This window comes from Phyllobates terribilis, unplaced genomic scaffold (genome assembly GCF_046119375.1).
Source record: "Phyllobates terribilis strain yellow unplaced genomic scaffold, ASM4611937v1 Scaffold_4__5_contigs__length_816908805, whole genome shotgun sequence".
NCBI classification, from domain to species: domain Eukaryota; kingdom Metazoa; phylum Chordata; class Amphibia; order Anura; family Dendrobatidae; genus Phyllobates; species Phyllobates terribilis.
In genome coordinates this window covers 38997217-39011899 of record NW_027362764.1, presented here as the reverse complement: position 1 = coordinate 39011899, position 14683 = coordinate 38997217, and the positions used below count along the sequence as shown (strand labels likewise).

The window sequence follows — 14683 nt, the reverse complement described above, 5'->3', positions numbered from 1 at the left end:
GATAAAAAAAATATTGTCATTTTACATTTTGTAGTTTTTTTTTTTTCAATTAAAAATTAAAAATATATATTTTAACAATTTTTTTGGGGGGGCTATTGTTTTTATCTGTAGTTTGGTTTCCTACACTTTCTTTTTTTTTTTCTATTTTTTTACAATCAAATTTTTGATCAGTTCAGGAGGTGGAAGAAGTACATTTCTTTAATAAATTATATTACAAAGCTTCTTATTTTTCTTCTTAATGATTTCTGCAAAAAATAAAACAATACGACGTAGAAGAAAAGACAAAGAAAGTTCCACTCTAATTAAAAATTATGTTTTTATTGAACATTTTTACAAAGTACAAACAATATTTTGCTATGTCTTGTCTTGTCCATGTTCTTGGTAAATGAGAGTCAGTTTCTAAAGCATACGTATATATACACACAGCCAGAGTTCAACCTCGGCCAGCTCTAGTCCATGAAAGGTTGCCATACTGTTTCTTTTATGTAAACTAAATATTTCACTGTCTAGAGACCAGGATTCCCAACCAAAGTCTGCGACTTCTAAATCAGAGGGGTGATGGCGGACATTTTTGGAATTAATACAGGAAATTGTGTGATGGTAACGATGGTGCAACCATCACATTTGCCATTTCATAACCTTCTTGCAAACCAGGATATTTTTTTTACTCCCGAACCTTCAAGCCTCCTAAAATAGAGAGCAGGACATTCACACAAAAAGAGTGTTCCAAATTTTTCATGAAATCATCATTGAGGGATCTTTAAGAGATTCAAAGCCCTGTAAACGTTTGCAAAGATAAAATCCAATAAAATGCCTTAAAGTGGTTTTCCAAGAACTCGGTATTATTAGTAGCTCATTAATATCAGATCTGCCATCCCAGCCAATAAACTTGAACCAGATCTGTGGCAATTAGAAGTACTATTTGTACGGAGCCAGAGCAACACAGCTCCATACAATTTGTAGTGGTGTTCTTGGGTACTGCACCTTAGCTCCCATTCACTTCAATACGAGTTGAGCTATAGTTCCCGAGAAAGGCCACTACACAGTCCATTGACTTTTAATTGCCAGAAAAAAAATTAATTTAGCAATACATAATAAAAAAAAATAGCTGAATAAACAATAGTTGAAAAAAATCTTCTAAACATTTGATGTTCATTAAATTATTATTTTTTATTTATGCTTGATTGGTGCTATAATCTATGTACTTTTGGTGTTCATATGATTGGGTAATAACTTCTGGTGTTGGTACCGCAACGGGTGTTGGAACTGCCCCGATCTGATGTTAATGACGTATTCTTTGGATAGTTCATTAATATATTAGTCCTGGACTAAATTTTTAAAACTATATGATAGTCTTAATTATATAAAACATCAAAAATCACTGAAGAACCATTGTGATCAAAAATACTCATCAATGATTATCTCCAGAAGGGGGATTTTGGGAAGTTCTAGACATCAAAGTCAAATTTGTAGAACTATTTTCAACATGTTGTAATTATATTTAAGTGCAAAGCAAAAATAGAATCCCTCTAACCCTAAGTTTCCACTGATTCAGCCAACAAAGGTAGGTACTAAAAGAAGATTGTGGTAACATGGGACCAATGTGGTGATGGTTATGATTGTATCTATGACAATGTCCACCAACATCATCCTATGAATAGAGTTGCCTTCTTTGTTAGGGAGGGGAGTATAGTGCATAAAAATTGAGATGTTGACCAAAAGTTGACAACTCCTTTAAATGTTACATTTGTCCTTATAGTTATTATTGTCATGACTCTGATTGGTTATTATTGGTCAATTATCATTCTCTTTGGCTGAGTTCAGAATGAAAATTAAAGAAAACCCTTAGAAAAGGTTACCTAAATCCAAGTAAAATGAGCAGTTTCGTCATCTTTGGATGAGCAGATTGACTGAAGAACATTGTAAGACATGTATATACAGAGCTGCGGATTCTTCGTCCTTTTTGGTGTTTTTGTGTTTATTAGTGTTTTTTTTACTGTTTAAAAGAAAGTTGGATACATTTCCAAATGTGAGGTTCAGTTAAAAAATATTCCCAAAGTGATAAGACTGTTTTTTGAGGGGGTAGGGGGGGAGTAAATGCTTTATTTTTTCTATGAAAACGGCAAATAAAAAAAATTGCATAGCTAAAGCATATCAAAATGTAAACTTTAGAGACCGTCTTGAGTAAAAGGTAAAACATCTTCTCTTTTTTTTTGTTTCCTTATCAACCTAAAAAAAATTCTTGTTGCTGTTTCTCATAAGTTATTTAGTCGTTGACTAAAAATCATTAAATATCAATAAAAGTGCTGTTAATATTACTGTCTAGATATATAAATCACAGTAAACATATTCTAATTAAAGAGACAGCTCACTTGCCTCTGCTTTCTTCTTGTGACCATCAACAGTCAATTCTGTCTTAAGACGTTTATCGATAGATCTGCAACCACTTGATCAGTGCGGGTTCAATCATTGGGTTGTGTTGTCCCTATGATCGGGTAGACCGCTTTAAATATTTACTTTCAAAGGGTATTTAGCCACAATTCTGCATCACCATATTTCTTATGAATGTAGAGGCTGCTAAAAGTACACAACCCTTGAAAGCAACTTTGTAGATTTTCTTAACAGTTTTTACCAAAAATGAAAAATCTTCCTTAAAAAATAATAATTTCGAGAGCTTTATGTTAATCGAATGTTTTACACATTCAAACCATGACAAAGTTTGTTGAACACTATGGGAATTTTGCTTAACTTCAGTGCAATATAAAGCCAGATTTCCAGCCCATAGTCATCATCATGAAAATATTTTACAGTATTGGAATGTTCCAAACCAAATTTATCATCCATGATAGCCGGGACAAGGTGATTCGGCGAAGACTTGTTCATCCCTGTTTCAGCCCCGTATGATCTCTATCTACAGTTGCGTTACTTTTCATTTCCCTAATTTTTTTCTTTTTGGAAGTTGTTTTTTTTTTTAACTTTAAGATAAAAGGAACCTTCCTCAATGATAAAAAAAAAAACTTTTATAAATAAGAAAAATTAGTATGATAGCCTTGTGGAGTTTTACCAGGGTGTACAGCTCCTCCCTCGAAATGCTTCCCAAAGTGCCAAACGAAAGGTCTTTAAAGAGAGCACTTCCTATTTGGTGGAACCACATGGCGCATAATGTGATCCCTCTCAGCCAGTCAGTAGCTCTCAAAAGGATCACGTGATGCAATCTGTGCCTCTTGTTTCTTATTTTGGCCATTTATTAGGAATTTCGGATGGTCAGTCGCGAGGTTCTCATCTTTGTCAACCATGTCATAAATTAAAGGGATAAATCGGACTAAACAACTGGTCAATACATTTGGTGGTCTGTGGTTTACATTCAAGGGAATTTAATCTGTACATTGGTATGAATGACTCTTCCACGACAAGACCCAACAATAACAAAAAAATCCAGCATATAAGATAAACTTTTCGTCTGTTGGCAACCAGAACAGTCATTCGCAATGCAAAAAGGTCCCTATGGTTGAGAAAAAAATATCTAAACTGCCCCAAATCTCTCGTATATGGCCATCTTAGATGGGTTGTTGATCCCTTAAAAAATTTTTTAAAAGCCATCTATCTTGCTTGAAATAAACTGAGTTCTGCCACTTCTCTCCAAACACTGTCGGATACCCTACTGGTTGTACTTCTTCTAGTTGGACTGGGAATGAGACCACTGTAGCCAATCACTGGTCATGGTGTTGACCAATGCACCACTGCTGCAGTCAGTGATTGGCTTCTGTGGTCACATGTGTGTCCATCTGAAACAGAATGTATGAAGATTGGCGGGGAACCGAGGCAATGTTGGAAGAGGAGTGGCAGGTGCTCAATTAGGCGAGTATTTTTGGGATTTTTTTTACTTTTCTATTTTATTAAAGCACTGAACAACCCCTTTAAAGTGGCCATACATTAGAGATTTTGAATAGTGTTAACTATTTTCTGTGAACCATATTTTTTGGCATATGCCATTATGTGGCCCTCTGGATACGTTCGGTCTTCTCTCTCGGGACAAATGCTAAACATAGGGCATAAATAAAGTTACTGAGTGTCACATGATTCTTTTCAGAGCTGCTGATTGACTGAGCGTGACCATCTGATCTAAAATCGACAATTTAGCGATGGAATTACACCTTGTGCATGGCCTCTAAGGGCTTCACACTTAAAGGGGGAAATTTCTAAAGGTAAAAGCTGACGCATTGCCCAAAGCAAAAATTTTACATTTAGGCATTGCCCAAAGCACAAATTAAATTTTTGTTCTTATTTTTTGCAACCTTATTGGTATGGACCCCTGCTCAACTTGACATTCATGCACTTTCTGGTACTGATTTCCTTATGGAGTAAATTGGAGCCAAATGTGTAGCTGAGGGCGATGCGGCAGGTGTTGGGTATCGGAGGGCAGCATTAAAAAATTACTCCAACATGCACAGAATATTTTGATTGGTGTAAAAAAATGATTTTTTGAGTAAAGTTTAGGATGGTGAGCACAAATAATTTTCTATAATATGGCAACTGCCTACATTGCCTACCTTATCCCGGACCAATTCATCATTGTAAGATTAAATCACATGTACTCAAAATTTCACAAAAATTAGAAAAACATGGCCACTTTCTTCCAAAAATAGCACCTCCTCTGTCCACCTATGTCTGGTATTGCAGCTCAGCTCTAAAAATTTGTACTGAGCTGCAATACCACTCACAACCTGTAGGCAGGTGAGGCACTGTTTTTCTAATTCTGGATAATCCCTTAAAGATTAAAAATCTTTTGGAAAAAAAAAAAGTATTTCCCAAGAATCTCTGGGCTTGAAGTATCGACAGAGCCAGTCTATGCCACGTTCTTTTCTTTCCTGAGAACGAAACTGTAGGAGAGTCTCTTTCATGTGAAGATCACAAGTGAGCGTGTTCTGAGCTCTGATCGCTGTCACGGCTGTCGTCATTGGCTAGTGAGTCAACCGTGTGTTGAAGGTTCGCAGCTCCGATCCCAGACAGCTCGGAAGGTAGTAAAGTTCCTTTTTTGACATTGACCAGTTCTTTTTCTCGCGCGGCGGCTCCCTGCTGACCTCCCTTCACTCGCTTCCACTTCATTCTACGATTTTGAAACCAAACTTTCACCTTTATAAAAAAAAAAAAAGGAGAACAATCAGTTTATTAAATAGGTGGCAATAAAACGACAACATTTTGACTCTCATAAAACTTTTTTTTAATGAAAAACTGCAGGATTCACTTGGCTGAAAAACTTGGAAAATCTGTCATCTCTAGATATTTTTCGATCTTAGCAATATTATTTCTGAAGTGGTAACATTAAAGTAGACACAGCTAGGATTTTTAGGTTTTCAGTTCAGTTTGAGTTTTTCTCTTTTTGTAGGTTTTTAGTTAGATAGATGAATAGATAGAAATATAGATACACAGATATTAAATATATAGCTAGATAGAAGATTCTGTAGGTAGATAGATGATAGATATACAGTATGATAGATAGATAGATAGATAGATAGATAGATAGATAGATGATTTATAGAATAGTGGGACAATCACAGCCTCTATAAAAGTCAAGAAAGGGAATGCAGCATCCGTTTTGTATTGAATCTGGATAGTGTGAAAACATCACAGCTTAGCTATAGAGAAAGGAGAGAAAGGTATAAAACACTAAAGAAACTGTACAATTAGTGTGTGAAAGCACTGCAGTGAAAACTACTATTAGTTTGTGAGGAAAATATACCATTTCTGGGAAATTTTGGCAGAGCTGGTAAATTTGAATTTCAAAGGATTTGCTCATCTGTAATAGACATAAATTAGATAGATAGATAATAGGTAGATAATAGATAGATGATTGATAATAGATATATAGATAGATAGATGATAGATAATAGATTATTATTATTATTTATTATTATAGCGCCATTTATACCATGGCGCTTTACATGTGAAAAAGGGTTATAATACAAGAACAATTACAACATTGAACACAATGTGACAGCGACTGGTACAGGAGGAGCGAGGACCTTGCCCGCGAGGGCTCACAATCTACAAATAGATGATAGATAGATGATAGATAATAGAGAAATGATCGATAAAAGATAGATAATAGATAGATAATAGATAGTAGATGATAGATAGATAATAGATAAATAGATAATAGGTAGATAATAGATGATAGATAATAGATAGATAATAGATACATGATAGATAATAGATAATGGATGATATATAGATAGATAATAGATAGATAATAGATAGAAGGTAGATAATAGATAGATAATAGAAAGACATACTGATAGGAAATGTAGATTGTGAGCCCCAATGGGGACAGTGCCGATAATTTCTGTAAATTGTCTGAATTGTAAAGCGCTGCGGAATATAGATAGATAATAGATAGATAATAGATAGACCACTTCACCACCTGGCTACTTCACTTCCTTTCCACTGACATCCCCACTATCATAATGGGCGACTTCAACATCCCCATTGAAACTTCCCACTTATCTGTCTTTAAGCTTCTATCCCTTACTTCCTCCTTTGGCCTTGCTCAATGGTCTTCAGCCCACATTCACAAAGAAGTCCACACTCCCAACCTCATCTTCACCCGCCTCTGTTCCCTATCCAACCTCCCTAACTCTCCTCTCCCTCTTTCTGACCACAACTTACTCACATTCTCTCCCCTCTCCTCTCCAGGTCCACAATCCCCCATCCAGAAACTTGCACACCCTTGTTGAAATCTCAGACACCTCAACCTGCACTCACTCTCCGAATCCCTCCTCCCTCTTACAGACATAAATTCCTTACATGATGCAGATGTTGCTGCCGCCTTATATAACACCACAACAGCTGCAGCTCTTGAATCGGTCTCCCCCTTCATACCAAAGCTCGCACAATCAACAGGCAACCCTGGCACACCAGCCTGACTAAAGAACTGAGACAGGCTTCCAGGGTTGCTGAGCGGAGATGGTCCCATGCCAACGAGGACTTCATCATATTCAAACAAGCCTCACTACTTTCAGGTCCACACTCACTGAAGCAAAAAAAACATACTTCTCATCTCTCATATGCTTCCTGTCTCACAACCCAAAACAGCTATTCAATACTTTAAATTCTCTCCTCCATCCCCCAGCTCCTCCTCCCTCTCCACTCATCTCAGCTGTAGACTTTGCCTCATTCTTCAAGCAGAAGATTGACACCATCAGACAAAGCTTTTGCCATAAGTCCCCACAGTCCCTTCTCATATCTGCTCAACTCTTCTCCTCCAAAACTAGCTTCTCAGTCATCACGGAAGATCAACTTTCCTCCTTGACCCATCCTCTCTGTCTAGCTTTTGCCCCATATCACTTCTCCCCTATGCCTCAAAACTACTGGAACAGCACGTCCATCTTGAGCTGTCCTCCCACCTCTCCTCCTGCTCCCTCTTTGACCACCTCCAATCTGGCTTCCGACCACACCATTCTACTGAAACTGCCCTGACTGAAGTCACCAACGACTTACTGACTGCCAAATCCAAGCAACACTACTCTTTCCTTCTCATTCTAGACCTGTCATCTACCTTTGACACAGTAGACCCTTCCCTCCTACTACAGACTCTCTCATCTCTTGGCATCACAGACTTGGCCCTATCTTGGATCTCCTCATAGCTAACAGACCAGACATTCAGCGTCTCCCACTCACACACCACCTCCTCACCTCGCCCCCTATCTGTCGGTGTTCCCCAAGGCTCAGTTCTAGGACCCCTGCTCTTCTCCATCTACACCTTTAGCCTGGGACAGCTCATAGAGTCTCACGGCTTTCAGTATCACCTATATGCTGAAGACACACAGATCTACCTCTCCACCAGAATCCCAAACTGCCTGTCCACTATTTCATCTTTCTTCTCTGCTAGATTCCTAAAACTTTTTATGGATAAAACTGAATTCATCATCTTTCCACCATCTCGCTCAACCACCCCAACTGACCTATCCATCAAAGTCAATGGCTGTCCACTCTTCCTAGTCCCGCAAGCTCGCTGCCTTGGGGTAACCCTTGACTCTGATCTCTCCTTCAAACCTCATATCCAAGCCCTTTACACTTCTTGCCGACTCCAGCTCAAAAATATTACCCAGATCCGCACATTCCTCAACCACGAATCTGCAAAAACACTAGTGCATGCCCTCATCATCTCCCCCCTCGACTACTGTAACATATAAAGCCATCCACAACCTGTCTCCTCCATACATCTATGATCTAGTATCCCGGTACCTACCTGCATGCAACCTCCGATCCTCACAAGATCTCCTGCTCTACTCCCCTCTAATCTCCTCTTCCCACAATCGCATACAAGATTTCTCCAGTGCATCCCCCCTACTCTGGAACTCTCTACCCCAACACATCAGACTCTCGCCCACTGTGGAAACCTTCAAAAGAAACCTGAAGACCCACCTCTTCCGACAAGCCTACAACCTGCAGTAACCACCACTCCACCATACCGCTGCACGACCAGCTCTCCCCTCACTGACTGTATCCTCACCCATCCCCTGTAGATTGTGAGCCCTCGCGGGCAGGGTCCTCGCGCCTCCTATTCCAGTTGCTGCCTCGTTTTTGTTCAAATTATTGTACTTGTTTGCTATGTATTTCCCTTTTAAACATGTAAAGCACCATGGAATAAATGGTGCTATAATAATAAATAATAATAATAGATGGATAATAGATAGATAATAGATAGATAATAGATAGATGATAAATAATATATAGATAATAGATAGATAGATGATAGAAGGATAGATAGATAATAGATAGAAGATAGATATATAATAGATAGATAATGTTTAGATAGATAATAGATAGAAGGTAGATAATAGATAGATAATAGATAGATAATAGATAGAAGTTAGATAATAGATAGATAATAGATGGATAATAGATAGATAATAGATAGATGATAGATAATAGATAGATAATAGATAGATAATAGATAGATGGATGATAGATAGATAATAGATAGATGATAGATAGAATATAGATAATAGATACATAATAGATAATAGATACATAATAGATAGATAATAGATAATAGAGAGATAGATAGATAGATAGATAGATATGCCAAAATGTAGATTGTGAGCCCCAATGGGGAGAGTGCCGATAATGTCTGTAAATTCTCTGAATTGTAAAGCGCTGCGGAATATGTTGGCGCTATATAAATAAAAATATTATTATTTTTATTATAGATAATAGATAGATAATAGAATGATAATAGGTAATAGACAGATAGATAGATATATAGACAGATAGATAGATATATAGATAGATAGATAATAGATAGATAATAGATAATAGATAGATAATAGATAGATAATAGGTAATAGACAGATAGATAGATAGATAGATAGATAGATAGACACGTGGTCAAAATTGTTGGTGCCCCTCGTTTAATGAAAGAAAAGCCCACAATGGTCACAGAAATAACTTGAATCTGACAAAAGTAATAATAAATTAAAAATCTATGAAAATGAACAAATGAAGGTCAGACATTGCTTTTCTGCTTCCACAGAATTTTTAAAAAAATTAACCTCATGAAATCGGCCTGGACAGAAATGATGCTTCTTCTTAACTTAATATTTTGTTGAACCTTTTGAAGCAATCACTGCAATTAAACGATTCCTGTAACTGTCAATGAGACTTCTGCGCCTCTCGACAGGTATTTTGGCCCCTCCTCATGAGCAAACTGCTCCAGTTGTCTCGTGTTTGAAGGATGCCTTTTCCAGACGCCATGTTTCAGCTCTTTCCAAAGATGCTCAATAGGATTTAGGTCAGGGCTCATAGAAGCCACTTCAGAATAGTCCAATGTTTTCCTCTTAGCCATTCTTGGGTGTTTTTAGCTGTGTGTTTTGGGTTATTATCCTGTTGCAAGACCCATGACCTGCGACTGAGACCAAGCTTTCTGACACTGGGCAGCACATTTCTCTCTAGGATCCCTTGATAGTCTTGAGATTACATTGTACCCTGCACAGATTCAAGACACCCTGTGCCAGATGCAGCAAAGCAGCCCCAGAACATAACAGAGCCTCCTCCATGTTTCACAGTAGGGACAGTGTTCTTTTCTTGATATGCTTCATTTTTCCATCTGTGAACATAGAGCTGATGTGCTTTGCCAAAAAAATTCCATTTTTGTCTCATCTGTCCATAGGACATTCTCCCAGAAGCTTTGTGGCTTGTCAACATGTAATTGGGCAAATTCCAGTTTTTCAACAATGGTGTTCTCCTTGGTCGTCTCCCATGAAGTCCACTTTGGATCAAACAACGATGGATGGTGCAATCTGACACTGATGTTCCTTGAGCTTGAAGTTCACCTTTAATCTCTTTAGAAGTTATCCTGGGCTCTTTTGTTACCATTCGTATTATCCGTTTCTTTGATTTGTCATCAATTTTCCTCCTGCGGCCACGTCCAGGGAGGTTGGTTACAGTCCCATGGATCTTAAATTTCTGAATAATATGTGACACTGTAGTCACAGGAACATCAAGCTGCTTGGAGATGGTCTTATAACCTTTACCTTTGACATGCTTGTCTATAATTTTCTTTCTAATCTCCTGAGACAACTCTTTCCTTTGCTTCCTCTGGTCCATGTTGAGTGTGGTACACACCATGTCACCAAACAGCACAGTGAGTATCTGTAGCCCTATATACAGCACAGTGAGTATCTGTAGCCCTATATACAGCACAGTGAGTATCTGTAGCTCTATATACAGCACAGTGAGTATCTGTAGCTCTATATACAGGCACAGTGAGTATCTGTAGCTCTATATACAGCACAGTGAGTATCTGTAGCCCTATATACAGGCACAGTGAGTATCTGTAGCCCTATATACAGGACCACCGACTGATTACAAGATTGTAGACACCTGTGATGCTAATTAGTGGACACAACTTGATTAAACATGTCCCTTTTGTCACATTATTTTCAGGGGTACCATCATTTCTGTCCAGGCCTATTTCATGAGTTTAATTGTTTTAAAAATTCTGTGGAAGCAGAAAAGCAATGTCTGACTTTCATTTGTTCATTTTCATAGATTTTTAATTTATTATTACTTTTGTCAGATTCAAGTTATTTCCGTGACCATTGTGGGTTTTTCTTTCATTAAACGAGGGGTGCCAACAATTTTGACCACGTGTGTAGCTGTATATTATTTATATCCCTGGACACTGAGGGGATATATAGCACAGAAACCACATCTTTTAGGGTCATGTCAAAGTTTTCAGCTTTTTTTACTTTGTTGCACTAGCAGAGCGCTATGGTAATAACATCGTGCACTGGTCACCACCAGTCCTCCCAGTCACTCTCATTACTGGAAACGTTAGGCGATACAGCGAGCGTTATTGATGTGGAGTATTTGTTACTGAGAGCAGTCACTGGAGCTGTCAGAATTCCTCCTGGACGTCAGGACGAAGCAGCTTCTGTTTCTCTACAACTCATCGGGCTTCTCCTGGGTGCCTCTAAGACAACATGTACTTGGAATCCGTTCCCCGGACGCATCTCACATCTCCCTGTGCCCTCAGTATTGAGCGCAGCCCAGAAGTTCTCTTTGAAATGTAGAATTTCCATTATTCCAGAATGTGCACTAAAAACCATAAGACTGTCATAATAAGTATGATGTGTTTCTTAGCTTTATGGAAAAAAGAATTAATGAAGGCCTGTCACTTACAATAAATATATAATTTTCTACCCAGTATTAATTCCGCTGTTCTCCTTAATCCGGAGATATTTTTCGTTTGTTCCTGCTCCTCTCTAATCCTGAGATATGGCTTCATCTTCCCTGTGTATAAATGTAGTATTTTAGGCAACTGGGCGTGGTCCTCTAGAATACTCCCACAGAGAGGAGCTGAAGACCACACCCACTCGACTAATAAGACTAGATTTATACTCATGGAAATGAAGAACATATCTCGGAAACGGAGAGGCGCAGGAACAAAAGAAAAATATCACCGGAGTCAGAAGAGCGGCATATGTCAGAAAGCAAAATGTCATCTTTTTAGCATGTAACATATCCCCTATAAACAATAAATAAATCTCATTCTCGACTTACATTTTTTTTTTTAGATAAATAAATAAAATAGGTCCCCAACTATGATTTTCACTGTTAAGATCTCATTGATTAGCTGGAATCATCGAGGATCCTGATAGCAAGTGTTCAATTTCCCTACAGCACTCCCACAGGAGAAATGGAGTATTACATGCTGTCCATTGGAATCAATAAATACAAAACCCCTCTTTTAGCTGCCTTCCACTTTGCAGTTGTCAGATTCACAACGGATATAGGTCTAGTTGGCCCCATTATGGTTATTTGACTCACCAACGAGCGATCACACGATCAACATATAGTCGTACTGGAGGGAATCTTTAATCATCTATGCAGAAGGGGTGTCAAGAATTAGACGCCCACTGATCTGGTCTAGAGTGCAATTTTTTTTTTTTTCTTTTTGCGTGTTCATTGTCTCCTCCCTCTTTTGCAACAGCCATAACTTTTTTATTTTTCCATCAGCACAATCAAACGAGGGCTCGTTTATATAGGGACAAGTAATAGTTTTGATTGATTTTGTCTTTGATTTATTTGGGGGCTGTTTCTATGTTCTTCACTGCGAGTTAAAAATGAACTATCAACATGATTCTGCAGGAAAATACAATTACAGCAAACGCAAACTTGCAAAGTTTTAATTTTTTTTTTACGTGATTACTAAAAATAAAAGAGAAATTTTGTAAAAAAAAAAAAAAAAAATTGGTTTGTGTTAAGTCATTTTCTGAGATCCGTAACGTTTGCATTTTTCCATCGATGGATCTGTAGGAGGGCTTGCCTTTTGCATGTCGAGCTTGCCTTTTTACAGTATGTGCCATTTTGGAATAAATAGTGTATTATGGTTTGATTACATTTTTTTGAAGGAGGCACGGGACTAAAACATGGCAATTCTGGAATTTCAACTTTTAAAAATTTTTGCTTTAGGTCATTTAACAGATGGGTAAAACCATTTATTCTTAGAGTAATAAGCATCTAAGAGGAAACAATCTAAAATTTAGTAGTAAAAAGGGAGAGTGGTATAGACAATATATGGAAAAGAAACTTTTGATTCAACTAATAAAAATTAAAATAATATAGAAAAAAGTAAAAAAAATACTATGTATATATATATATATATATATATATGTATATATACTGTATATATAAATATATATACTTTTAAAATAAAAAAGTTCTACTAATATTTATTAGGATATTTTCTCATTTTGCATGTGGCTGGATTGTCAATGAAGCTCCTGATGTTGCAGTATAAAGAACTATGAGTAAATCAGGAATAGTACATTGATCTATTAGTTACATCTGTTCCCCAGAATCTTCTCTTTTCACTTAGTCAGCGCGTTGCGTCATCCTCATGTCTACAAAGTGCTGATTACACTGCAGTTACCGGAGCAGGATGCAGAATGTGAATCTACGGCCGGGCACGCAGGAGGAGTTTATATATAGACAGCTATAATTATCCTTCATCACCAATCCCCTGATACCCGCAACTAAGTCGCAATATTAATAGAGAGGAAGGGATACAGAGATTCTCAGTTCATAAAACTTTCTAATGCTCATTAGGTTCTAGATAAATGAAGGTTTGTTCCTAAAATCTAAATATTATTGGGGTAATTAATTGGTGGATATTTACAATACCTGAAATTATATATCACTATTCTATCATCTATACATTATGTGGACTATAGTATAGTATTAGAGAAATTATATTGTACATAGGAGCAGTATTATAGTAGTTATATTCTTGTACATAGGAGCAGTATTATAGTAGTTATATTCTTGTACATAGGAGCAGTATTATAGTAGTTATATTCTTGTACATAGGAGCAGTATTATAGTAGTTATATTCTTGTACATAGGGGGCAGTATTATAGTAGTTATATTCTTGTACATAGGAGCAGTATTATAGTAGTTATATTCTTGTACATAGGGGGCAGTATTATAGTAGTTATATTCTTGTACATAGGGGCAGTATTATAGTAGTTATATTCTTGTACATAGGGGGCAGTATTATAGTAGTTATATTCTTGTACATAGGGGCAGTATTATAGTAGTTATATTCTTGTACATAGGAGCAGTATTATAGTAGTTATATTCTTGTACATAGGGGGCAGTATTATAGTAGTTATATTCTTGAACATAGGGGGCAGTATTATAGTAGTTATATTCTTGTACATAGGGGCAGTATTATAGTAGTTATATTCTTGTACATAGGGAGCAGTATTATAGTAGTTATATTCTTGTACATAGGGAGCAGTATTATAGTAGTTATATTCTTGTACATAGGAGCAGTATTATACTAGTTATATTCTTGTATATAGGAGCAGTATTATAGTAGTTATATTCTTATACAGGGGCAGTATTATAGTAGTTATATTCTTGTACATAGGGACAGTATTATAGTAGTTATATTCTTGTACATAGGGAGCAGTATTATAGTAGTTATATTCTTGTACATAGGGAGCAGTATTATAGTAGTTATATTCTTGTACATAGGAGCAGTATTATAGTAGTTATATTCTTGTACATAGGAGCAGTATTATAGTAGTTATATTCTTGTAAATAGGAGCAGTATTATAGTAGTTAAATTCTTGTACATAGGGAGCAGTATTATAGTAGTTATAATCCTGTA

At 37.0% G+C, this 14683-nt stretch overlaps 1 protein-coding gene across 1 annotated transcript in view; it reads right to left on the bottom strand.

Annotated features, from left to right (window-relative positions):
* Positions 1 to 297: 297 nt before the first annotated feature.
* The window catches only part of MEOX2 (mesenchyme homeobox 2), a 127673-nt gene continuing 113287 nt past the window's right edge, over positions 298 to 14683 (bottom strand). The window contains exon 3 of the mRNA XM_073677268.1: positions 298 to 5133. Coding sequence (XP_073533369.1) covers positions 4909 to 5133 — 225 coding nt within the window. The 3' untranslated portion in view covers positions 298 to 4908. The remainder of the gene's footprint in view (positions 5134 to 14683) is intronic.